The sequence below is a fragment of the Rhincodon typus genome, chromosome 38 (genome assembly GCF_021869965.1).
Source record: "Rhincodon typus isolate 14 chromosome 38, sRhiTyp1.1, whole genome shotgun sequence".
NCBI lineage: Eukaryota > Metazoa > Chordata > Chondrichthyes > Orectolobiformes > Rhincodontidae > Rhincodon > Rhincodon typus.
Window position 1 is genome coordinate 12,464,580 of NC_063369.1, and position 27,408 is coordinate 12,491,987.

General features: G+C 43.9%; 1 protein-coding gene across 1 annotated transcript in view; it reads left to right on the forward strand.

Moving 5' to 3' along the window:
* The window catches only part of LOC109917065 (adhesion G protein-coupled receptor E1-like), a 47,390-nt gene that overhangs the window by 17,782 nt on the left and 2,200 nt on the right, over nucleotides 1-27,408 (forward strand). Inside the window, exons 10-17 of the mRNA XM_048617824.1 lie at nucleotides 1,224-1,426; nucleotides 2,191-2,361; nucleotides 11,004-11,195; nucleotides 14,395-14,630; nucleotides 17,334-17,400; nucleotides 18,544-18,635; nucleotides 19,186-19,354; nucleotides 24,825-24,911. Of these exons, the coding sequence (XP_048473781.1) occupies nucleotides 1,224-1,426; nucleotides 2,191-2,361; nucleotides 11,004-11,195; nucleotides 14,395-14,630; nucleotides 17,334-17,400; nucleotides 18,544-18,635; nucleotides 19,186-19,354; nucleotides 24,825-24,911 (1,217 nt within the window). The remainder of the gene's footprint in view (nucleotides 1-1,223; nucleotides 1,427-2,190; nucleotides 2,362-11,003; nucleotides 11,196-14,394; nucleotides 14,631-17,333; nucleotides 17,401-18,543; nucleotides 18,636-19,185; nucleotides 19,355-24,824; nucleotides 24,912-27,408) is intronic.

Here is a 27,408-nt window from a genome sequence, read left to right on the forward strand (position 1 = left end):
AATGAGCAGCAGAGGATGGGTCATTGAATTTATTTATTGACAGAGCTTTGATTGTCAAGGATTATGTGACGGGAGGGGGTGGGGTTGGTGGGAGGTGGTGGAAACAGGAAAGTGGAGTTAAGGCCACAATCACGTTAACTGCGATTTTATCGACTGCGAGAAATGGCTTGATGGGCTGAATGGTCTATTCCTGCTCTGGGTTGTGCATTTTACTTCTAAATTGTTTCTTGGCCTTGAAAAATGGTGAAAGTGGGAGTTCTTTTGTAGTGGCTGATCAGGGCCAAGGCTGTGGCACTGTGGGTGGTCCAGCTGCTTGGTGGCTGAGGTAAGGTGAAGTCAAAAGAAGTGTGAAAGGACAATCGTGTTTGGAGATTTGTTAGTGAGGGAGCAGACAGGTGCTTTGTGGCTATAAACATGACTCCAGGATGGTATATTGCCTCCTGAGTGCCCAGGCCAAGGAAGTCATGGAATGGCTGCAAGGAATTCTGAAAGGAGGGTGATCTTCCAGAGATCATGGTCCACATTGGGACCAATGGCATAGGAAGAAAGAGAAATGAGGTCCTCCAGTCAGACTGTAGGGAGTTAGGTTGGAAACTGAAAAGCAGGACTTAAAGATAGTAATCTCTGGATTATTCCCAATGTCACACAAGTACCCCGTGAATATAAGAATTGAAAGATAGAGCGGATGAATGCGTGGCTCATTATCTCTTTGCTCTTTGTTGAAATTTCTGTACATATTGGCTGCTGTGATTCCAGTGACTACACGTGAAAAGAATTAAATTGACTGTAGAGTGTTTTCAAAAATGCTGAGATCATGAAAGCCGCTATATAAGTACAAGTTCACAAATATGCCCGTGGGCTTTTGTAGCAATAAAACAATACTGGTACAAACGTTACGACCTCTTCTCATGCAGTACAAACAGTTGTTTCCTCTGAGATTCGGTATTCTTGCAATTCTGTCTTGATGAGTGTAAGGCACAAAGCTTTGAACATTTCTCCTTTTTTAGCTATATTCAGCTTCTGTGCTGCTAAGCAACTCATTCATTTTTTTTTACCATGTTTAAAAATTGCCTTGTTTTCATATTTGGAACCATTCTGTAATGCATTATTGGAATGGATACAATGAGCTGTGGAATTGGACTTATACCTAGATTAACTATTGTTGCGGAACTATTTCAGATGACTTAACACTGACCAGAGTCCAAATCACTTTGCTCCACCAGACTTTGCTGCAGTCTCCTTCTTTGTATTCAGCGACGTGGAATCCCTTTTGAACAGCGAGATCCGTAAAGATGGGGTCAAGCAATTGGAGGCAACTGAAGGAACAGGCTGGTTAAACTCAAAAGTGGTAACGGCCAGAATCAGTAACAAAGCAGCCAGTCATAAACTGACAGAAATGGTCAATTTTACACTGAAACTCAACCAGGTTTGTAAGGGAGACTGAGGCTTTTCGTGCAACTGGAATTGTAGTAGTCCAAGGTGAAGGATTGGACAGCACAGAGAGTTGTTTTACTGTGTATCTAACCCCATGGTGCCCTGAAAGTGTTTGATGGGTCAGTGTAGAGGGAGATTTACTTAATGTAATCTGATGCTATCCCTGTTCCGGAGTGTTTGAAGGAGACAATGTAGAGGGGCTTTACTTTCTGTTTACTTTTAGTGTAAAGGAATATTGGGCACCCTATTTTGTGTTCAAAATAGTAGAGGGATCTTTATGCTGTATCTAATCCCATACTTTACCTGCCCTGGGTTGTTTGATGTTGACAGTGTGGAGGCAACTTTAACCTGTATCTAATCCCATGCTGTCCCTGTCCTCTGAGTGTTTGTTGGGGCAGTGTAGTAAGAGCTTTACTTTCAGTTTAAAAGCATAGAGAGAACTTTACTCTGAAGCTTACACTGTACTCTTCCTGTTCTGGGAGTATTTGATGGGGACAGTGTAGTGAGAGCTTTGCTCTGTATCTAACCCCATGCTATATCAGTTTTCAGAATCTTTGGTGGGGACACTGTAGAAGGAGGTTTTGCTAACGTTTCTTCCATAATGGTGTGAAATATGTTTTTGCCTCTTAAGTTCTTATCTCGAGGAGGTTACTATGTACTCATTGATTGTTCTGTACTGGCGCAGTTGACAGAGGTGTGAATGTTTATATCTGTGGTAGGTGTAGGCTGTTTAACAAGGTTTGTTCCTTCATACAGGATACCAAAGATGACGAGAAGGCCAAATGCGTTTATTGGAAGATAACAGATGGGGGAAGTTTTTGGTCCCCTGAGGGCTGCTTCCTGATTAGTTCCAGTGGAAGCTACGTAATGTGCCAATGTAACCATCTGACGAGCTTTGCTATTTTAATGTCTCCGATTGAGATTGAGGTAAAACATCATTCAAACTCCGGTCAAAGTGGGAAGTAAACATAGAGACAGAGGAAACAGAAAAGTGTAACAGTCAAAAAACAGAGATTGAGAGAATCAAACAGTCAGGGATCAGACACACAAGAAGGAGATTACATGAAGCTGGAGAGTCAGAATAACACCCAAGGGTGATAGATAGCAGGAAAGTAACTCCATTAGCGACTACTGAGTGATCTAGAGAATGAGCTGACAGACTCCTGAAACACCACATGGTGAGCCGGTCTGTGAATTCAGAGAGTGACCACTGAGACCCAGAGTGACCCAGAAAGTGACCCAGACTGTGACCCTAAAGTATGACCATTGAGACCCCAGAGTGACCCCAGAGACTGATGCTGTAGTGACATTGGAGACTCCAAAAAGTCACATCACAAGTAACCACAGAGATTGACACAGAAAATTACTCCAGTGAGTGAATGTGTTGAAAACCCAGGAGCTACCTCAGGGTGTGACCCCAGGTAATGATCCCATGGATGGCTCCAGACATTGACCTGAGAAAATGAACCATCAGCAGGAAGCAAAACAATGAAGCCAGTCAGAATGCAGCGAGAAGCAGACAGGAAGCAGGAGATAGAGGGCTGTGAGAATATTGTCCCAGAATTAACATTGTGTTACTGATACCAAGTATTAACCTGTCAGTGATCACAGTGCAGCCTCTCTGACACTTTCAAGAAACGTTCACTGCTACACCTGGGTCTGGGATCTCTGCTGCAGAATCTCAACAAGATATAATTGTACACCATGTGACATCAAGTGAAACCAGAGTTTCAATTCAGTAAAGTAGTGTGACATTCTCAGGGACAGAATAGATGGAAGTACACAGGAGATCAGCATTGCCAACCGCATGCAGATAGATGGGTTGCTGCATGAAACTGGGCTGAATTGTGTTTCCTCTTTCTGAAATAAATAAAGGGAGAAGTGATAGCTTTAAAATTATTATGGGGATAGAGTCATAAAGTCAGACAGCACAGAAACAGACCGTTCAGTCCAACTTGTCCATGCAACCAGGCCTTCCAAACTCAACTAGTCCTATTTGCCTGTGTTTGGCCCATATCCCTCTAACCCTTTCCTATTCTTGTACCTGTCCAAATGTTCTTTTAAATGTTGTAACTTTACCTGCATCTACTACTTCCTCTGGCAGTTAATTCCACCCTCTGTGTGAAAAAGTTGCTCCTCAGGTGCCTCTTAAATCTTACTCCTTGCAACTTAAAATTATGCATTCTAATTTGAAATTTTCTACCCTGGGGAAAAGACCTCCACTAGTCCCTTTATTTATGTCCCTCATGGTTCTATAAATCTCTGTAAGGTCACCCCTCAACTTCCTACGCTGCAGTGAAATAAGTCCCAGCCTACCCAGCCTCTCTGTATACCTCAAACCTCCAGTCCTGGCAACATCCTTGTCAATCTTTTCTGCACCCTCTCCAATTTAGTAATATCCTTTCCATAGCAGGGCGACCAGAACTGTATGTAGTGGTCCTACGCCTCACCAACGTCCAGTACATCCAGTTGCTAGTATGAGGTACAGCCATGTTTAATTCAGTGATTTCAGGTGATGTTACAAAGCTGAGAAGCAAAAGCATGGGAAGGAGAGGAGGACTAATGCTGAGGGGGTTTTGGGAAGTGGGGGTGTGGAGATCAAGTATCAGAACAGTCAGCAACCAGTCAAGGAAGATCTCCAGTCAGATTTGGCAACCCTGAGCCCCGATTCCAATCAGGAACAGCAACAACATGGCTCGGTTAATGGATTAGTAATTAATTTGCTAATAATCTAAAGAGGTCTAGACTAATGCTCGCAGAAATCTCAGATTTCAAATAAGCCCTCTGTGGATATTTACATTGAAGCTGGCTCATACACGCCCTTCAGGGAAAGAAATCTTGTCTTTTCATTACCCGGTCTGGCCTACGCATGACTCAGCAATTTGGTTGGTACTGAGCTGCCTTCTGAAATGGCTACTCAGTTAACAAAAATCAGTTGTAGCTGACTCCATTGGTAACACTTTCACCTCTGTATCACAAGGTCTTGGAGTCAATGCCCATTCCCCATGAGCTGAGCACATAAATCACGCCTGGCACTCCAATCTCGTGCCTGAGGAAGTGTGACACTGTCACGGGTGCCATTGTTCAGATGTGAAATTAAACTAAGGAGCAGTCTGCTGTGTTAGGATGATGTTGAAGATTACATGATGTTATTTTGAAGGAAAACAGTGCAGTTGCCCCAATTTCAATATTTATCCCAGAAGCAACATCGCTGGTCATTATTAGAATCAATGATAATTAAAAGATGAAGGAACTGTGAAATAGATTACGGTAGCGTGGTAGTAGCCGTGCCCCTGAACCAGGAGACCTAGGTTTTAAGTCTCTAGAGGTGTGTGATAAACCTCTGAACATGTTGATTAAAGTACTGTGGATGCTGGATATCTGAAATCAAAACAGAGGGTCCTGGAGAAACTCAGCAGGTCCGGAGACAGAGAAACATAGTTAACGTTTTGAGTTTGCTATGACTCTTCTTTCAGAATAGGCTATCACTGTTTTACATGAGTGAAAGTTGCCAGAGGACCATGGAGTCATTTAAAAGAGATGGCTGGCAGTGAGTTTAACCTGGGGGTGACCATGCCCCAGGCAGGGAGTGAGCTTAAGGAGGCAGGGTTTTCATGGTGATCTCAGCTATTCTGGTAATTGAACCTGTGAATCCCTGAAATTAATACCCTGAATAGTATTAGCTGCAGCTCACAGTGCCACCCAATCTGTCACAGTCCCTGGAACAAATCATGTGGCAGAGATCAAACTTGAGGGTCCATAACTATGATATTGTTTTATACTTACATTCAATAGGAGGAGCTGTTGAGGTCTTGTAAAAAGTGGTTAGTGAGATATCTGATCCATTGTTTCTAATTTTCAAAGTTTTCTGCATTTGGGGAAGGGCCGTTCACTGTAAGATATTGAATGTAACTCAAGTAAAAGCAAAACACTACAATGATGAAAATCTGAAACAAACACAGAAAATGCTGGAGAAACTCAGCAGTTCTGGCAGCTTTTACAGAGATAGAAACTGTTAAAGTTTTGAATCTGGTATGACTCCTGTTTAGAACGGTAAATGTAACACCATTATTCAAAACAGGAGGAAGGCAGAAAGCAGGAAACTAAAAGCCAGTTAATTTAACATACGTCAGAGGGAAGATATGAGAAGCTATTATAAAAGATGCTACAGCAAAATTTCAAAAAATTTAAGATAATCAGGCATTTGTGAAACGGAAATCGTGCTTAACCAATTTATTGGAATTCTTTTAAGGATTAACGCATGTTGTGGGTTAAGTGGCAGATGTAGTGTACTTAGATTTCCAGAAGGAATTTGATAAAGTGCTACTTCAAAGATTATTGCGGCAAATGAACTTTCATGGTGTAGGGGTTGATGACTGGCTAACAGGAGTTAAGAGACTTACATAAAATGTGTTAGCAAGATGCCCTATGTGGTGTACCACAGGGATGAGTGCTGGCACCTCAATTTTTAATAATTTATGTCAAGGACTTGGATAAAAAGGTTGAAGATATGGGGTAGCTAAATTTGCCAATGGCACAAAAATAGGTTGTAGCGCAAATAGCACCCAGGACATAGCAGCTACAAACACATATAAATAGATTAAATGAATGGGTGAAGATCTTGCAAATGGAGTATAATGTGGGAAAATGTGATATTATCTGTTCTGTCAGGAAGAGTTATAAAGAAGCATATTATTCAAATGGCAAGAGGTTGTGTAGCTCCAAAATGTGCAGGAACTTGTGCATCTGCAGTACATGAGTCACAAAAGACTATTATGTAGCTACAGCTAGTATTAAGGAAAACTTACAGAATGTTATGATTTATTGTGAGGGGAATTGAGTACAAATGTATGGAAAATATGTTTCAGTTATGTGATGCACCGATGAGACTACATCTGGAGTATTGTGGACGGTATTGGTCTCCTTATTTAAGGAAGGAAGTACATGTGTATGAATCAGTTCAGAGAAGGTTTACTAAGTGGCAAGTCACTGGACTTGAAACATTGATTTTGATTTTCACTCTACAGATGCTGCCAGACCTGTTGAGTTTCTCCAGCAATTTCTGTGTTTGTTTCAGATCTCCAGCATCGACAGTTCTTTGTTTTATTTCACCAGTCTGTTAACTGGAATAGATCGGTTGTCTCAGGAGGAAACGTTGGACAGTTGAGGCTTGTATTTGGAGTTTGGAAAAATAAGATGACTTGATTGAAACCTATCAGATCTTGAGGGCTCATGACAGGATAATGTGGAGAGGATGCCCCTTCTTGAATCTAGAACTGTGGGACACTGTTTAAAAGTAAGGAGTTGCTCCTTTAAGTCAAAGATGAAATCATAGACTTGTGTTGCAGAAAAAAAGGCCATTTGGCCTATCAATTCTGCACCAGCCCTCTGACGAGCAGCCCACCCACCCATTGCCCTGCATTCACCATGGCTAATCCTCCTAGTCTGCACATCCCTAAACTCTATGGGTCAATTTAGTATGTCCCAGCCACCTAACCTGCAGACAAAAGAAAAGGTGCAGATGCTGGAACCCAAGGTAGACAAACAGGAGGCTGGAGGAACACAGCAAGCTAGGCAGCTTCTGGAGGAAAGGAGAAGTCAATGTTTCAGGTATTATCCTTCTTTGGGACTGGATGTGAGGGTAGGGAGAGCTGCAGATAAAGCTGGGGGAGGGGAGTAGCGGAATGATGGTGATAGGTGGACACTGGTAGTATGTACGAACTGGTTGGTCAATGGGAGGGATGAATCCGGTTGGTAGCTGGAAGGGAGAGTCAGTAGGTGGAATGGAAGGGAGGAGGTGGGGCTGGAAAGGGACCCGGGGAATGGGTGGGAAGGTTATTTGAAATTATAGAACTCAATGTTGAGCCCTCCGGGCTGTAGGGTGCCCTGGCGGAAGATAAAATATAACGGCCGGTCTAACCTCCTGGTTACCGTCCATTTCAGCTTCCCCTACTCCCCCACTCCTCCTCCGACATGTCTGTCCTTGGCCTCCTCCAGTGCTGCAGTGATTCAGAATGCAAACTTGAGGAATAACACTTTATCTTCTGCCTGGGCACCGGACAGCCTGGAGGACTCAACATTGAGTTCTCTAATTTCGAATGACCTTCCCAAACATCCCCTGGCCTCCTTTCCAGGGAGGAAACTGGAGCACCCAGTGGAAACCCATGCAGACACAGGAAGAGCGTGCAAGCTCCTCACAGACAATCACCCAAGCCTGGAATTTAACCCAGGTCCCTGGCACTGCGAGGCAGCAGTATAAACCACTGTGCCACCATGCTGCCCAAGTCTTTTCTATCAGAGGACAAAAAGTATATTCCTCAAAAGTGTGTGGAAGAAAAATCTTCAAATATTTTTAAGGCAGAGGTGCACAATTTCTTGACAAAATAGGAGGTGAAAGGTTATCAGGTTACAGTCAGATCTCTGGACTATACATCCTCACACCCCACTTCCTGTAAAGACTCCATCCCATTCTCTCAGTTCCTCCGTCTCCGTCGCATATGTTCAGATGAGGCCAACTTCGACAAGGGAGCCTCCGAAATGTCCACATTCTTCCTCAACTGAGGATTCCCCAGCTCCGATGTCGACAGGCCCCTCAATCGGGTTCGACGCATCTCCCGCACTTCTGCCCTCACCCCTTCTCTTCCCTCCCGCAACAGCGATAGGGTTCCCCTTATCCTCACCTACCATCCCACCAGCATCCACATCCAGAAGATCATCAGACGCCATTTCCGCCACCTCCAGCAAGATGCCACCACTAGACACATATTCCCCTCCCCTCCCTTGTCTGCCTTCCGCAGGGACCGTTCCCTCCGGGACACCCTGGTCCATACTTCCTTCACCCCCAACACCTCCCCACAGCCCTACGGTACCTTCCCCTGTAACTGGCGAAGGTGCAACACCTGCGCATTTACCTCCTCCCTCCCCAGTATTCAAGGGCCCAAACATACCTTCCAGGTGAAGCAACACTTCACCTACACTTCCAAGAATCTAGTCTAGTGCATTCGCTTCTCACAATGTGGTCTCCTCTACATTGGGGAAACAAAGCGTAGACTTGGCGACTGCATCGCAGAACATCTGCATTCTGCTTGCAAAAAAGACCCTGAACTACCTGTTTCCTGCCACTTCAATGCACCACCTTGCTCTCTGGCCAACATCTCTGTCCCCGGCTTGCTACAGTGTTCCAGTGAAGCCCAGCGCAAGCTGGAGGAACAACACCTCATTTTCCACTTGGGGACCCTACAGCCCTCCGGACTCAATATTGAGTTCAATAATTTTAGGGCCTAAACTCTCCCATGTCCCAGCCCCCCACCCCACACACCAGGCCTTGTTATCACATAGCCTGCCACTACACACCCCCGTTGTTAGTCACTAACAGTCCCCATTAACAACTATTCACCCTCTCAGACTGATCGTTAGCAACTCCTTTGTCTGTCCAACTGTCTTTCTCTCTCTTTGGGCTCTATCCTATCGTTTACTCCCTACGCCACCCACCTCCCTATTTTCTGCATATAAACTGACGTTTTCCCAGCCACCTTCAGTTCTGAGGAAGGGTTACTGGACCCGAAATGTTAACTCTGTTTTGTCCTCCACAGATGCTGCCAGACCTGCTGAGCTTTTCCAGCAACTTTGTTTTTGTACAGTCAGATCTCCCATGATCATATTAAATAATGAAACAGGCTTGAGAGGCGAAATAGCCTACTCCTGTTCCTTACTCAGATACAAAGATTGGTGGCATTGCAGATAGTGAGGAAGATTGTCAGAGGTTACAACAGGATATAGATCATTTGGAGGCATGGGCAGAAAAATGGCAGATGGAGTATAATCCGGACAAATGTGAGGCGATGCATTTTGGACAGTCAAGTACAGGTGGAAATTATACAGTGAATGGCAGAACGCTTAGGAGTATTGATATGCAGAGAAGTCTGGGTGTGTGGGTCCACAGATCACTGAAGGTGGCAGCGCAGGTAGATAAGGTAGTAAAAAAGGCTTATGGCATGCTTGCCTTCATTGGAAGGGGCATTGAGCGTAAGGATAGGCAAGTTATGCTGCAGCTTTATTAGGCCACACTTGGAATACAGTTGCATACAGTTCTGGTCACTATGCTACCAGAAGGATGTGGATGCTTTGGAGAGGTTACAAAACGTGTTTACCAGGATGTTGCCTGGTATGAGGGATTTTAGCTACGAAGAAAGGTTGGATAGACTGGGTTTATTTTCACTGCAACGCAGGAGGTTGAGGGGTCACCTGACAGAAGTTTATAACATTGCAAATGGCATGGATAGAGTCGAAAGTATGAGGCTTTTTTTTCCCAGGGTGGAGGGTTCACTTACTAGGAACACAGGTTCAAGGTTAAGGTGGTTGGGGGGCAGTTAAAAGAGATGTGAGAAGCAAGTTTTTCGCTCAAAGGGTGGTGAGTGCCTGGAATGTGCTGCCAGAGGAAGTGGTGGAAGCAGACACAATAGCAGCATTTGAGAAACACCTGGACATATACATGAATAGTAGGGGAACAGAGGGAGATGGATCCTGTAAGTGAAGAAAGTTTTGGTATGGAAGGGCAAAATGTGTTGGCGCATGCTGTTTTGTTCCTGTGCTGTTTTGTTCTTTGTACTCGTGTGTTCATATGTCTGTATGTTTGTGGTGTAGGGTCAGTTACCTTGGACAGTTGGTTTGTGATGCAGAGTGACACCAACAGTGTGGGTCCAGTTCCTGCACTGGCTAAGGTTACCATAAAGGACTCGCTTTCACACACTCTCTCCTTACCTGTGCCATGTTAACCCTCAGGTTAAACCACCACCAGTCGCCTCTGTCTCTCTCTCCCTTTCTCTCCCTCTTTCTCTGATGCAAGAGCAGCCCTATGCTCTGGGAGGACTATGACGACTTAAATACTTTATATTTGCGGTCATGTGAATAGATTCATTATTCAGAGGCCCAGGCTAATGTTCTTCTTTTGTTGGTTTAAATCCCACTGAGGCATCTGGTGGAATTTGAACATAATTACTAAAATCTGGAATTGAATACTAGTCTCAGTGAAGGTCACCATGAAACCATCATCAATTGCTGGGAAAAAAGAAATGTAGTTCGTTAATGTCCTTTGGGGAAAGGAAATCTGCCATCATTACCCAGTCTGTGACTCCAGACCAAGAGTCAATTTGGTTGATTCTTAACTGCCTCTCAAGAGCAATTATGGGTGGTTAAATAGGGTGGGCATGTTAGTGATGCCCACATCCCCTGACCAAAGCTGAGAAAGCAGGGAATTCAGGACAAACCTCTTTACACAGAGAATGATTAGGAGATGAAACTCACTGCCACACGGAATGACTGAGGTGAATAATGTTGATGCGTTTACAGGAAAGCTAGATAAATAGATGAGGGAGAAGGGAACAGAACGTTCTCATGTTGATAGAATGAGATGTCAAGAGATAGTGACTAGGCTTGTATGGAATATAAACATCAGTATGGGCCTGATGGTCTGAATGACCTGTTTCTGTGCTGTACACCCAATGTAATTCTGTGAGAGCATCCAAACAGCTGAGCCCCAGCATATGATTCCCTTTTTGTCGTTGCTGCAGGAAGGCTGGTCCTTGCTGCTGATCAGCACAGTCGGGCTCACAATATCCCTGCTGTGCCTCGCCGCCTCCATCGTTGTGTTCACAAAGTGCCGCTCTATCCAAAAGGCCAATATCATGGTGTACAAGCACCTGAGCATCAACCTCTTCCTGGCACAGCTCATCTTCCTGACAGGAATCCATGTGACAAACAAGGTGAGAAAGCTGGCTCATGGACTGCCTCCCTCAGATAGGCAACTGACCTGAGGGAGATGGTGTGAGTCCTTGAAAAGATGAGCCATGATCATATTGTATGGCAAAGCAGGCTTCATGGGCCAAATGGCCTACTCCTGCTCCTATTTCATATGTTCTTATGAGCCCAGACTTCTCATCCATGCTCAGCCTTTCCCTGTCCTGTCTCCCTGAGCTATCCACTCATCTTATCAAACCTTCGTAGATATCTTAGTTTTGGTCCCTTCTGATTCAATCTCCAATCTTCAGCTTCATCGGTTTAAAACACTCCAGATCTTCCAACACTACATGCAGGCTGCTTCTTCATAACCCAGCATTGCTGGTTAAGTTATCTGACAGCTAATGCCCAGATTGAATAGAAAAATTAACTTTGTTTTGCTCAAGTATCTCATGCAGGTTTTTGTACGCCACTTATTTCTCAAATGAACGCTCTCAATCCGGCTGAACTCATTCTTAATTCTCCTTACTCTGGTTTTGACCCTTGATCCGCTCTTTGCTGTGTTTGATATCACCATCCTTGGCTACCCCGGAGAAGGTGATGGTGAGCTGCCTTCTCGAGCCGCTGCAGTTCGTGTGGTGTCGGGACACACACACGCATGGAGTACCATTCGGGAGGATTCAGACCGAGCATCAGTGAGGAAACAGTGATATATTTCCAAGTCAGGATGGATTGGGACTCCGAGGGGATCTTGCAGGTGGTGATGTTCCCTTGTATCTGCTGCCCTTGTCCTTCTAGATGGTTGCAGTCACAGGTTTGGAGAGTCCTACAGAAGGGCTGAACTAATATTCGTTCTAACCTTGTCCCCACTGCTGCGTGAAAGATCAAAACTTGTAAGGAAAGAGGAAAGTTGCCCCAGTGCCCTGCTCTTGCTGGCATTTTTAGACTGAGGTGCTGGTGAATGTGGCATTTTGTTCCATTTAATATCCTTGGTGAGCTCCCAGTGAGTTTCTTGTTAGCAAAGAGCATGCTCATCCATTGTCCAGTCCCAGATTTCCGCCAGTCCTTCCTTATCAGAGGACGAAGTCAGACACTTAAAGGAACAGAGAAATATCCTAAGGATTGGCTGATCAGTTGCTTCATCAGTTTTGGCACTGGTCCTGTATGCCACAATGAATGGGGACCACAGAGGAGTCTCCATGGGAGGGACCTCAGTGCCAGCTCATGCTTCGTTCCTGTATCCATTCCACAGCAATTCCAGAATTGGTTCTGATATGGTTCTGGAAGTCGAACCCAGCCCTAAGTCCTTCCTGGCCCCACTCAGATCTCAGTCTGTATCCTGCACATCCCTAGTTGGGATTGTGAAGGGAATTCCATTTGCTGTCATCGTCGAGACGTGCAATAAGATATGGAATAACACTTTAAGAGTCATAGAGATCTACACTGCAAAAAAAATGCGTTTCGGGCCATTGCATCGACACCAGTGAAAAACAACCAACTAACAATTCTAATCCCATTTTCCAGCCCTTGGCCCATAGCCTTGTATGCCTTGACATCATAAGTGCACATCTAAATACTTCTTGAAAGTTATGACGGTTTCTGCCTCTCCCATCATCATAGGCAGTGTGTTTCAGGTTCCCCACACCCTCTGGATAAAAAAAATGTTTTCCTCACATCTCCTCTACATTTCCTAGCCCTTGCCTTAAATCTTCCTGGTCATTGATCCACCCCTCAAGGTGAAAAATTTCTCCCTGTCAATTCTCTTTATGCCTTCTTAACTTTAAACATTGCAATCATGTCCTTTCTCTGTCTCCTCTGGAAAACAACCCCAGTCTGTCTAATCTTTCTTCATAACTTCAGTCCAGGCAACATCCTAGTAAATCTAGAGATAACAGTGTGGAGCTGGAGGAATACAACAGGTCAGACAGCATCAGAGGAGCAGGAAAGCTGATGTTTCGGGTCGGGATCCTTCTTCAGACCCTTCTTTCTGAAGAATGGTCCCGAACGGAAAAGTCAGCTTTCCTGCTCCTCTGATGCTGCCTTGACCTGCTGTGTTCCTCCAGCTCCACACTGTTATCTCTGACTCCAGCATCGGCAGTTCTTACTATCTCGTTCTAGTAAATCTCCTCTGCACCCTCTCCGATGCTGTCATATCCTTCCTATAATATGGATTACAGAATTGCACACAGTACTTTAGTTGTGCCCTAAAAGTTCGTGCATAATCTCCCTGTTCTTAAATTCTGTGCCTCGACTAAAGGCAAGCATCTCATATGCCTTCTTAATTACTTTTATCTATCTGTCCTGCTAACTTAAGAGACTGGTGGACATGCTAACCAAGGTCTCTCTGATCCTCGGTGCTTCCCAGAGTCTTACCATTCATCATGTATTCCCTTGCCTTGTTTGTTCTGCCCAAGTGCATCATCTCACATTTATCCAGATTGAATTCCAGTCCATCTGATTTGCCTGTCTATATCCTTTTGTAAACTAAAGCTATCATCCTCACTGTTTACTATTCTATCTCAGCTCAAGAGAGCACCTACTGCTCAACAATATAACTTCCATTATTCCATCCTCCTCTGTCTGTTGGAAGTGTAATAGTAGGTTGGGGCCCTGCTGAAAGTCCTACAATCTTTAAAATCAATGGACTCTGCCCCATCATTATAAATTACACATCAAACCATGGAGCTAGAGATTTCACAAAACCCCTATTTATTACCATGTTTCTCTCTGTGTCTTTGCCCATCTTTGTGTGCCTGCTTCTGACTGTGACTGTGTGTATATTTTTGTCTGTCTGTCTTGGCTTGTATCTACAATCGTCTGTATTCGTATCTGTACCCATGTCTATGTCTTTATCTCTGTGTTTCTGCGAATTTATTATCTGTGTGTTTATCATTGTGTCCCTCTGACTGTACTGTCTGTGTGTTTATCTGTGGATGTCTCTGCCTGTGAGTGTTATCTAAATGTGCCTCTTGTCTCTGTCTGTGTGTGTCCTGTTTATTTCAAAGTGAGTCTGCTTGTTTATCTGTCCAAGTGATCTCTGTGTGTCTTTCCAGACCTGTTTCTTTCTGTGTGTCTCTCTGTATCTGTGTGTTACATCTGCCTTCACAGTGTTTGCCTTTGTGTTTACCGTGTTTGTGTGTCCGCCTGTGTTTCTCTCTATCTGCCTTTGTCGCTGTGTGTTTTTACTCTGCTGAACCTAACCACTTATTCTGATCTTCCCTCCAGGTGGTTTGTGCCCTGGTTGCGGGGTGCCTCCATTACTTCTTTCTAACTGTCTTTGCCTGGATGTTCCTGGATGCTTTGCAGATCTTCATTGTGTGCAGACACCTCACAGTCACAAAGTTTACTCACACATATATCATCAGACGGAGGTACCTGTATCCTTCTGGCTACGCTGTCTCTGCGCTGATTGTAATTATATCAGCAGCAATCTATCCCTATGGCTATGGATCAGACGAACAGTGAGTAATTTTACGTTTAGTTGACATCACAGAATCAACAGCACAGAAGGACATAACTTGTTGTATCAAGCCTCTGTGTCTACTCTGACGGGATCCTCCAGAATCTTGTATGTCTCAATGTTTCACTATTCTGTACTTTTATTTTTCGTGGGGTGTGGGCATTACTGGCTATGCCAGTGTCTAATGCCCGTCCCTAATTGGCAGAGGGCAGTTAAGAGTCAGTCACATTGCTGTGGATCTGGAGTCACGTGTAGACCAGACCGCGTGAGGATGATAGATTCCCCAAAGGAGCATTAGTGAACCAGGTGAACTATGACAAAAAGCAGTGGTTACATAGTTACGACTGGACTAGCATTTTCTTTGAATCCCTTTAAAAAAAACTGTACTCAGCCTCATCATATGACAGCCCTCTCATTCCAGAAGCCAATTTATAAAATCACAGAAGGATTACAGCTCAGAAGGAGACCATGGAGCACATAGTGCCTGCACCAGCTCTGTTATTTCGGCCGGCTCTATTATCTAGTCTGGCTCTTTTACCTACAGCCAATCTCCTGCCTTTTCCCCATTTCTGTTCACACCATTATTATCCATTAATAAATCATGTAAGGTCCCATTGATTGCTTCAATTGACCCTGCCCCCAGGATTGCAGCCTTCCCTACAGTGCAGGGTGCCACTCTGTAACCAAGTTGTGTGCATGAGATGCTGTGTGAAAATGTTTTTTCTCACATCGCAAGATTTTGTTTGCCTATCACTAGTTGCTGGACTGTGTCCCAGAACTTTCGTTCGACCTCTGTGTCAGGGGTCCTCAAGACCCATCTGCTCCAGATGTGTGTAATAACATCTCTGAATATGTTGATTAGAAAATATACATCCTTCCTTAGATAAGGAGACCAAAACTGCATAGCATTGCTCCAGCTGTAATCGTGTCACAGCTTTGACTCCAAATCTTCTGAATTTACTTTTACCTGGAGTTTTGGGAATGGCATTTTCAGTATCAAAAATCTCATTACTCTTCATTGTCTAGGGACCCTGTTGATAGGTTGGCCCTAATTTTCTGTCATAAATATAAAACAAGTCAGCAGCCCCTTCACATCTATTTGACTTTATTTTCATTGGCTCCTAATGAGAGGCTGGAGAAGGGGTGGGGGAAGTCTCGCTAAAGTCCTAGAATTCGTGTATCCTTCATTAAAACGTTACCGGAGCAAATTACTGCAGATGCTGGAATCTGAACTGAATCTGAGGAAAGTGCTGGTGATCACAGGGGGTCAGTCAACATCCATAGAGAGAAAGCTAGCTAGTGTTTTGAGTCTAGTTGACTTCATCAGAGCTGAAGTGAAGTGTGCAGTAGCGGGGGTCTGGGGGGATGTTTGGAGTGCTGGGGTAGAAAGGATGTTGATAGTTTAGATTAAGTCATCAGAATGTGAGAATAGCAGAACAATGGTGTGTCTAACTGCCAAACTTGAAAGAACAAACGGCCCCACTGGGGTGGAGGAAGGGAGAGAGGGTGACAGAGAATGTAACAAGCAAAGCTGAAAGAAAGGGAAGGAATGGGTTCACAGTTTGAAGGTGTTGAACTCAATATTGAGCCCAAAACGTTGTAAACGGCTTCGTTTGAAGATGAGATAACACAGTGTGGAGCTGGAGGAACACAGCGGGCCAGGTAGCATCAGAAGAGCAGGAAAGCTGACGTTTTGGGTCGGACCTTTCTTCAGAAATGGGCCGAGGACAGACAAGTGGACATGTGAGCAAAACGCGATGATCCCATAGCTGGTCATTTTACCACAGCGTCTTGCTCACTTGTCCACTTGTCTCTCCTCGGGATGCTGCAATGCTCCAGTGAATCATAGTGCAAACTCGGGGAGCAACATCTCATCTCCAAATTAGGCCGTTTACAACCTTTTGAGCTCAATATTATGTTCAACACCTTCAAATTGTGAACCCAATTCTTCCTTTTCTTTTAGCTTTGCTTGTACATTCTCTGTCACCCTCTCTCCCCTTACCCCACCCCAGTGGGATCATTTGTTCTTTCAAGTTTGGCATTTGGACCCACCATTATTCTGCTATTGTCACATTCCAATTGCTTAGTCTGAACTATCAACATCCTTTCTTCCCCAGCATTCCAAACATCCCCCCAACAATTGCATAAATGCTACACCCTCCACATTTCACTTCAGCTCGGATGAATAGTCGTCTAGACTCAAAACATTAGCTTACTTTCTCTCTATGAATGCTGCATGACCCAGTGTGATCTCAAGCATTTTTCATTTTCAGTTCATTAAAACATTAATTCATTAATACCTGGTCATTGTTGTAAAATTGTCAGTTGTTCCTACTTTATAATATTGTTGATTTTGTTGTGTTGACAAATACCTACAATGTCTGCTGAGGCCAGGTGCAAGAGATTAATATTTTAGAACATAACCGAAAGTAACAAATAATAATGGGGACTGTATCCTGCCACCAAGCTGTAGTCAAGAGCAAGGCCATGGTCATATCATGTGACATTATATCACTTCCTAAGATGATGTATACTATGGCTCATTTGCATATCATTCAGAAAACCCCTTACACTACAACTATCACATGAGAGCTTGCTGTGCACACACTGGTTTCTGTGTTTTCTACATGACAATAGTGATGACATTGCAAAGGTACTTCAATGGCTGGATGACATGTAGTAATGAATTCTTTGGTTCTCACAGCTGCTGGCTGAGCTTAGAGCGGGGCTTTCGATGGAGTTTCCAAGGGCCAGTCTGCCTTGTGATTGTGGTATGTGTCTTTCTGGTGTTTGCTCACCCTCAAATATCACAGGTCATATTCACAGGCAAAAGAAGCGGAGAAGAGAGGAGTTTTAAACAAAAGATAATTGAAAATAAATGACTGCCGTACTGAACAGTTAGTAATGTCCTTCAAGGTGGAAATCTGCCAACCTTACCTGGTCTGGTCTACATTTGACTCTAGATACTGCAAGTGTTATTGACACTTAACCAGCTAAGAAAGACACCAAGTTATAAAGGTAAAGTTGCCACAGCCTGAATAGTCAATAGAGCTGCTCTCTCACGAGAGACAGATAACTGGTGGAGGTTTAACTTGATGATCATCGCACCTCAGGCGATGGGGAAAGAGTTTGATAAGGTGGGACCTTCACAGTAACCTCACCTGGTCTGGGAATTGAACCCACACTGTTGGTGTTACTCTGTACCAGCTGTCCAACCAACTGAGCTAAACAATCCTGACACACATTCAGTTGTATCAAATGGAAAAAAACTTTTTCAGGACAACAATATAATGTTATCATGCTGGAAGGTACACGTGAGACCAAATGAAACCTGTGTTACTTAAGGGATAACTGGATGAGAACTTGACTGGGTGTAGATATTTTTATCAACCTGTCCAGGCATATTGTGACACACCCATCTGGGACTACATTTTTGATGACAATCAACAGAATTCATTATTTATCTTGGTGGGATTTGAGCTCAAATCCCAAGCCATTTTCTGAGTCTCTGCATTACTGGTCGAGTGACAACACCACTATACCAAAATCTCCTCCTCTGGCTGGATGTGTTACTGGTATGAAGTTAGCAGTGTGGTTTGAGTCACCGGTGTATCAGCTGAATTAAATCGAAAAGATATTTGGCTGAACCCTGTCTAAGCAACCATTGAACTCTGGACGACAGCAGATCAAGAAGACAGCTCACTATCACCTTCTCAGGGCAATAAGGAACGTGCGACAAGTGTTGGCCAGGCCAGTTGTGCCCACATCCCAATGACTAACAGCCATTAAGTGCAAGGAGAAAGATTGGACGACAAAGAACAGGGATGGTTAGGCAGAGAGCATTCTGTGCACTGAGACTTTGGAAAATATCGTTTGGACTTTGCTTCCCAACTTTTGTTTCTCTCCCTCTCCAGGTGAATATGGTGTTGTACGTCTGGACACTCTGCTTACTGAGACATCATTTGTCCACACGTGATGTGAATGTGTCAAAGATTAAAGACACCACGTAAGTATCAGCAGAAAATTCATGGCCCACTGCCTTCAGGTCACAGCGTGATTCACTCCCACCCAGTAGCAGTGGCTGAAATGAGATCACCCTGCAATGGTCCATTCTACCTTTCTCTTGAGAGGTCGATGGTGCAGGGCTGGGGTTAGACCCCAATGCCGTGCAGAGGGAGTGCTTCACTATCAGAGGTACCCTCTTTCAGATGAAGCATCAAACTGAAGACCAGTCTGCTCTTTCAGCTGCATGTAAAACATCTATTGCACAATTGCAACAAAACATCTCCCTAATGTCCTGGCCAATAATTATCTCTCAGGTAACAACACCAAACATAGATGTTCACAATGCTATTGACAGGAACTTTCTGCATGCAAATTAGCTGCCACGTTTCCTGTATTGCAACAGTGTCAACACAGCAGAGTTTTTCAAAGGCTACTGTGCTCTTTGGAAACTCCTTGAGGTTGTGAAAGGCAGTGTACAAATGGGTGCCTTTTTCTTAATTGTGATGAGGTGGATTAACATGAATGTTCTTTTATTTTGTGCCTTTTGTCAGGACCCTGACCCTTAAGGCAGCTGCACGGTTGTTTGTCCTGGGAATCACTTGGATCCTTGGACTATTTCATTTCAACGAGAGCACCAACTTCCTCTCCTACCTATTCACTATCATCAACACTCTCCAGGGCCTCTTTATTTTCGTGGTCTACTGTATTTCCAATCGCCAGGTAAGACTGACTCCTTTACAGGTGGAGCGACTGGAGACTCTCCAAACCCTGCTATATTTGTCGAACAGGAAAGGATAGGTTTATCAGTGGAACTGGGTGTGGGTCAGATATTAGCTGTGTGGCAAAGTGATTGTCCAGTAACTGTCACTGCCAACAGTCTGATGAATAGTTAACAGTAGGTAGCAACCTGAATCCATTTAATTTTGGTAAAAGACACAAAGATCCATCATGTAATATAGAATTAAATAAAAGTTCACTGCACATACAGATCATTTAGCCCAGCTAGTCTGTACTGCTATTTATGTTCCATCTACCCCTGTTCATCATAGCTCGTAACCCGATAGAAACTTACAGCACTGAAGGAGCCATCCAGCCCATCGTGTCCTCCCAGTCACAAAGTTCTGACTGCATTAATCCCACTTTTCAGCTCTTGGCCCAGTGTCATGATGGCTACAGCAATGCAAGTGAATATTAAATACTGCTTCAATGTTACAAGAGTTTCTGACTCAACCACCCTTTAGGCAGTAACATCCAGACTCCCACCACTCTCTGGATAACAAACATTTCTCCTCAACTCTCCTGTGAGCCTGCTACTTCTTAACCTTAAATCTACACCCCCTGGTAATTGACCTCTCTACTAATGGGAAGAAGCACTTTCCTATCCACCTTATCCACGCCCCACATAATCTGATGCACCTCTATCAGGTTCCCTCTCAACCTTTGCTGCTCCAAGGAAAAGAAGCCCAGCATCTCCAGTCTTTCCTCAAAGCTCAGGTGTTCCAGCTGAGGCAACATCCTTGTGAGTCTCCTCCCAGCCCTCTTTAGTGCAATCACATCCTTCCTACAATGTGAAAACCAGAATGACATGCAATACTCTCTTCGTGGTTTAACCAGTGTTTTATACAGTTCCAACTGAACCTCCTTGCTCTTGTATTCTGTCTTAGCTAATAAAAGCATGTATCCCACATGCTCCATGCTCTGCTATCCTCACAGACCAGTGCTTGCCCACAAGAAGGTCTCTCTCATCTTCTGAAGTTCTGAAGAGTCAGACCGGATATTGAAACATTAATCTGATTCTTCTCCACAGATGCTGCTGGAGCTGTTGAGTTTCTCCAACATTTTCTGTGTTTGTTCCCTTTGATTTTCAGCACTTTCCAGGGTCCTACCATTTATAATCGCTTGCCTTGTTCGCCCTCCCCAAGTGTATTACTTCACACATTTCTGGGTTAAATTCCTTTTGCCACTGCTCTGCCCAGCTGTCCAGTCCATTGATATCCTCCTGCAGTTTACAGCTAGCCCCCTCATTACTTACCACGACACCAATTTCCATGTCATCGCCAAATTTCCTGATCATACCTCCTATATTTAAGTTCAAATCAACAGTGTACACTAAACAGCAACATCCCTGTGGAATCTCACTGGTGACAGATTTCCAACCACAGAAACGTCTCTCTAGTATCTCCATCTGCTTTCTATGTCTCAGCCAGTTTTGGATCCAACATGCCAGTTTGCCTTGGATCTCATGATACTTTCTCGACAGTTTGCCATGAGGAACTTTATCAGATGCCTTGCTAAAGTCTGTGCAGATCACATCAGAAACCCTCATCAACACTCATGGTTAATTGGTTAACTCCTCAAAAAATTCGATCAATTTTGCCAAACACAAAGTTCCCTTAAACAAATCCTTGCTGACTATCCCTGATTAATCTGTGTCTACAAGTACAGATACATTCTGTACCTTAGAATTCTTTCTCGTAACTTCCCCACCACCAAGGCTAGACTGGCCGGCCTGTATTTTTGATACAGAGTTAGAGCTAGGGTTATTATAAATAAATAAACATGATACTAAATTGGGGGAGGACAAATTATGTCAGTATTAGGCAGGAGGTAGGGGGTGTTAATTGGGAGGAGCTTTTATCAGGCAAGTCCTCATTTGAAATGTGGGAATTGTTTACAGACCTGTTGATGAGAGTTCAGGACTGCCATGTTCCAGTAAAGAAGAACGGCAAGGATGGCAAGATAAAGGACCCTTGGCTAACAAGGGATGTTATGAATTTAGTCAAAAGGGAAAAAGAAGCATATGTAAGGTTTAGGAACCTAAAATTGGACAGGGCCCATGAGGAATATAAAGAAACCAAGAAGGAACTTAAGCAGGGAATTGAGACAGCAAGAAGAGGTCATGAAATGACCTTGGTGAGTAGGATTAAAGAGGATCCCAAGGCATTCTATACATATGCTAAAAATAAGACGATGAGTAGAGAGAAGGTAGGATCACTCAAGAATAAAGGAAGGAACTTGTGCTTGGAGGCAGAGGATGTGGGTGAGATCCTAAATGAGTACTTTGCGTCAGTATTCACCCAGGAGAAGGATATGGAGGATAGTAAGATTTGCGTGGAGCATGCTAATATGCTAGGCATTTTGAGATCAAGAAAGAAGTGGTGTTTGACCTCTTGAAGGGCATTAAGGTGATAAGTTCCCAGGGCCTGGTGGTATCTACCCCAGGTTATTTCGAGAGACAAGAGAGGAGATTGTTGGGGGCTTGACCAAGATCTTTGTAACTGCACTGCAGGGGTTCCCAGAGGACTGGTGAGTAGTTAATGTTGTTCCTGTATTCAAGAAGGGGAATAGGAATAATCCAGGAAACTGTAGACCAATGAGTCTCACATCGGTGGTTGGGAGGCTATTGGAGAGAATTCTTAAGGATAGGATTTACACACGTTTGAAAAGCATGGTCTAATTAGGGACAGTCAGCATGGCTTTGTGCAGGGCAGGCCACGTCTTACTGACTTGATTGAATTTTTCAAGGAGATGACAAAGGTGATCGATAAGGGTAGAGCAGTGGATGCTGTCTGCATGGATTTTAGTAAGGCTTTCAGCAAGATCCCTCATGGTAGGCTCACCCAGAAGATTAAGTTGCACAGGATTCACCGTGACTTGCCGTGTGCATTCAGAATTGGACTGCCTATAGAAGGCAGAGTGTGGTGGTGGAGCGTCAATTTTCAGGCTGGAGGTCCATGACTAGTGGTGTTTCGTGGGGATCCATACTGGGATCTCTGCTGTTTGTCATATATATAAATGACTTGAATGAGAATGTAGATGGGTGGGTTAGTAAGTTTGCAGACAGTACAAAGATTGGTGAAATTGTGGGGTCAGTGGGATCTAGATAAGTTGCAGTTGGAGAAATGGCAGATGGAGTTTAATCCATGTAAGTGTGAGGCGCTGCACTTTGGGAGATAAAATATTAAGGAAAAGTGTACAGTTAAGGCCAGGACCCTGAACAGCATCGTTGTACAGAGGGATCTTGGGGTTCAAGTCCATAGCTCCTTGGGGTGGTAAAGAAGGCATATGGCATTCTTTCCTTTATTGCTCGGGGAATTGAATACAAGAGTTGGGATGTCACGTTGCAGTTTTATAAGCCTTTGGTTAGACCACACTTAGAATACTGCATTCAATTCTGGTCGTCACATTACAGGAAGGATGTGGAGGCTTTGGAGAAGGTGCAGAAGATGTTTACTAGGATACTGCCTGGATTAGAGGTTATGAGCAATAAGGAGAGGCTAGAAACACTTGGGTTGTTTTCTATGGAGCGGCAGAGACTTGATAGAAGTCTATAAAATTATGAGATGCATAGTTAGGGTTGATGGTCAGAATCATTTTCCCAGAGTTGAAATATCTTAGACTAGCTGGCATGCATTTAAGGTGAGAAGGAGTAAGTTCACAGGAGATGTAAGGGGCAAGTTTTTTATTCAGAGAATGGTAGGAGTGTGGAATGTGCTGCCAGGGTGGTGGTGGACACAGATACAACAAGGGCATTTAAGAGACCAAGGGCAGGCAGAAGGGATTAGTTTAATTTGGCGACAGGTTTGGCACAACTTCGTGGGCTGAAGGGCCCATTCCTGTGCTGTGCAGTTCTATGTTCTCTAAACTTCAGTTCGTTTCAACCTCATGTGCATGTCTAGTTTTCCTTTGATTGCATCTACACAAGTCACCTCAACTATACTTTATTATAGCAAGCTCCAAATTCTCACTATTTCTCCTGATTTCTGTTGTGTTTATCATGTGAATTGACTTGGGCATCTTTTACTGCACCATTATGGGCGTTATATAATTGTAGTTAGTTGTTATGTAGGTAGCATGCGACAATCCTTCATGATCATTGCTCCTGACTTTTAAGATTTGCAAAGGATGCTTTATCATGTGACCTGTCCTACTTTAGCTGATTTTTTTTATTATTCCAGGGCACAGGTGTCTTCCTGCTGTATGCCCATAACAACGTCTGAAGTCTGAGATGGCTTACCCCAACCCCTGGCACTATTTCAATGCAATGAACTGGAGTCATGTTTTACCTGAACTAGTGGGAACATTTACTGCTTTCATACAAAATGCGACACAATGGAGTTACATGGCATACATGTGCTATATAAATGTAGTTACTTCGCTTCACAGCAGTGCCTGTCCAACATTTTGCAAAGTTATCTTATAATGTATTAGAAAGTAATTGCACTGGGCAAAGGCCATTCAGTCCAACTGGTGTATGCCAGTATTTAAATTCCACAAAAACCTATTCCTACCACTTCTTGTTTAATTCCACTAATAGAGCCTTCTACTCCCTTCTCACTTGTGTTTTAACCAGCTTTCCCTTAACTGTACGCCTCAAATATTCCCTGTTGTGGTCAGCCCACATTCTCCCCATTTTTTGGATAAAGACATTTGTCCTGAATTGTCTTGTGGCTTTATCTTAGTTGAGTATTGCTGAAAAATGACACACTATGGCAAAGCTTTTCCACATGCCCTCGTCAGGGCATTTTGCAAGAATACCAATATGAACATTTTATACGGTGAGCGAGGAGAGTGCTGATTGGTTGTCAAGTGGAATTATATGTGTACATGTTGTTTACATTTAGTTGTTCTTCACTTTATATTTTTGTGGCCCCTACTTCTTGCCTTGCCTGCAAGCTCTACCATCTCCTCCAAGTTTGCCCTATGAAACCCTTTCATAATCTTGGACACCTCCATCAGGTCATTGTAGTAAGATCAAGTCTGCAATCATGCAAATGAACATTAATATGCCTCATTAAAGATAGCTGTATACAACAGAAAAGAGGAATCTTCTAGAACTTTACAGTCAGGCTCCAATCCCATGTCACCTGACATGACAATGACACAGCTCCTTGGGCACATGCTCTGTAGGTATTCCACGAATAAAAGTACAATTCTCTTTACTCAACAGTCACCCTCTAACCTGCTCTGTTCTGGGGAAACCAGACCCAAACTCATCAATATTCCCTGCTTAGCCCCACAGTTCTGATACCATCCTAGTCAATCTTCATCTTTGCCCCTTCACCATGGTTTACTTTTGAATCATGGAGACCAAAAATGTTCACAGTGTGCGAGCTGGGTGCAACTAGGGTTCTCCACAGGCTTAACCGAATCTTTTGTGACTGAATTAATTATCCTCATTTTGTTGAAGGTGAGAGATGAAGTTCGGAAATGGTTCATCAAGTCAAGCACACCCTCAACCAGCAACACCTCGAATGTTCAGATGAGTTCTCTTGAGGTAAGAAGTGAGGCACAAAAGTCAAGTGACATGCAATGATGTTGGCTCGTAAGCAGTTGGCAAATCTTCTGACTATGGAATACTTTATGCAGGGCAGAAAGATGCCATGGACCCTAGGCACCTTACCCTATCAATACTAAATCCACTGCAACCCACCTACCAATCCTATCCCATCTACTTGTCTCGACAAACAAAAAATCAGAATTAAAGGGAACATACAAAATGTACAAATATTTTCCTGCTTTTTCCCTACTAAATGGAATTAATATATAAGCATTCAATATTTAATTATATATCATACGTAAATTGACTTATGCCAGAACCATAAGTGCAGACATTATTCTAATGATAAACATTAATGCTATAACATAATATTTTTAAAAATGTTCTAGTCTGTGTTATAAAATCAACACAGTCTTCAACATCAGCATGAGTGTATGCACGAATAGGCTTCTCCATCTTCTGATCCTGCTCTGAACTCCACTTTCTAGCCTTTCCCCCATAATCCTTGACTCCTTTGACCATCAATAATCAGTCGAATTCTGCTTTGAATGCATTCCATGGCCCAGACTCCTCTGCCCCCTGTGGGGAGGAAATTTCAAACGGCAATGACCATCCGAGAGAAGAAACTGCTTCTCATCTCTGTCTTAACCTTTTATTCTGAATCTCTGCTGCCTCATTGTAGATTATCCCACAAGGGGAAACATCTTCACTGTGTTTACCCTGTCAAGACCCCCTCAGAACGTTATGTTTCAATGAGAGTACAAACCTTGTTCTTTTCAACTCCAATTGTGCAGGTCCAACTTGCTCAATCCTTCCTCATAAGGCAGGATTAAGCTCTGAGAAACTAATATTTATCTTGCATCTGTATTCTTCAAACAATATCAACAGTAACATATATTGAGCTCATAAAATAACGTTGCTTATGACTGGAGTAATATTTTTGTGTTAGGTACAGGTAACACAAATGAGCAAAGGCGTTCCATTTACATGAACATCTCTGAGTCTAATTCCTACCCTAATACATAAAACACAGGCTAAACCCATTTCATAGCCTGTGCCTTGAGTGCTACGGTGCAGAAAGCCAGGGACATGTGGTCATCGTACTAACATCTCACCATTTGGCTCATTTTGCATGGTGAACTCTTAAAGGGACATCAATCTTAAAGTTGCATATTCGATGATGACATCATGTGTATGGGAGCTCATCATGTTGCGTAATGTTGAGGGAGTACTGGGGATAGGTTTGGGTTTGATCCTTCATTTGATCTTGCCCCTGACAATGTGTGTTAGTGAATTGCATTTTGGACCAGCCTGCCATCCCATCTCCACACCCCACTCACCCACCACAGGATGCTAGTAGGAAGCATTGGTCTGTGGTCTTTTCAGGATGGCATCTTTGCAGAAACCTCAAATACCTCGGACTGTTTAATCTGAGTTCCCAGCCTTCTGTCTGAGCTCAGGATGTGTCTGTATTCATGGGGATATGTGCAGATGGATTACTGAGAGGTGAAGGTTGTCCACCTTCTCTTGTGGAATGATCAAGTGATGTCCATGCTCAGATTCAGAATGACATACTTTCACTTTGCGTCCCAGTGTCCACAGCAGCATATCCTGGTTCCTCACGCCCCATTCTCAGAGATGCCATGGTGGAATTGAAACCCTTGTCCCTGGAGAATTAGCCTGGGTCTCTGGGTCTAATGGCATTGCCAAGACACCACTATCTCCTCCAAACAAGATGGGACAGGAGTGAAGCCAAGATAGAGAGAGAATGAAGGGCAACAGAGTATGAGCTGAATGCTGCTAACCCATTGTCTGATCCTGTCGAGTTAGGAACAAAATTCTGTGGGAATTCCCCCGAACGCCTATGCAATCCCAGCTCAAAACTAACAGCTGCTCCTGGGACTGCACTGTTTCCCAAAGGGGCAAGAAAAGGGTGGGACCTGGAGGGAGACAGGATGGGGGTTGGAGGTGGAGAGGTGTGTTGGTCATTCCCGAAGAGTGTATTTGTCCAGCTCCCTCTCATTCTCAATTCTTCCTGTAATTTTCTTAAACTCAGCTCTTTTCCCTCCACTGCAGTGTAGCGACTCCAGTCTTTGATCTCCTGCTCCTAGGCCAACTTGGAGTATTCTGGATTCAAAGTGGTGACTGTTCCCTCAGTAAATGAGAGTGTTATCTTCCTCCACAAGGGTATTTATGCCTTACCACACCTCCTTCCTCTCCCTCTCACTGATGGAGTGGGCTACCTGTGGGCAAAATAAAACTCTTGCTCAGGAGTTAGAGAGAGGCATGGATGGTACAGAGGTCTTGGGCCCTTCATCTTCACACCCCAACTGGGTGCCAACTTTTCCAGTGGGCCTGGGCAGATGTGCTTTGTCACTTCACTCCGAAAACTGTCAGTCCCCTCCCAACCTTCGCTGCTGAGATGCCCTGCTCAGTGGGCTGAATGGCCTACCTCTGATCCTACATCATATAGTCTCCCACTGACCGTGCAAAC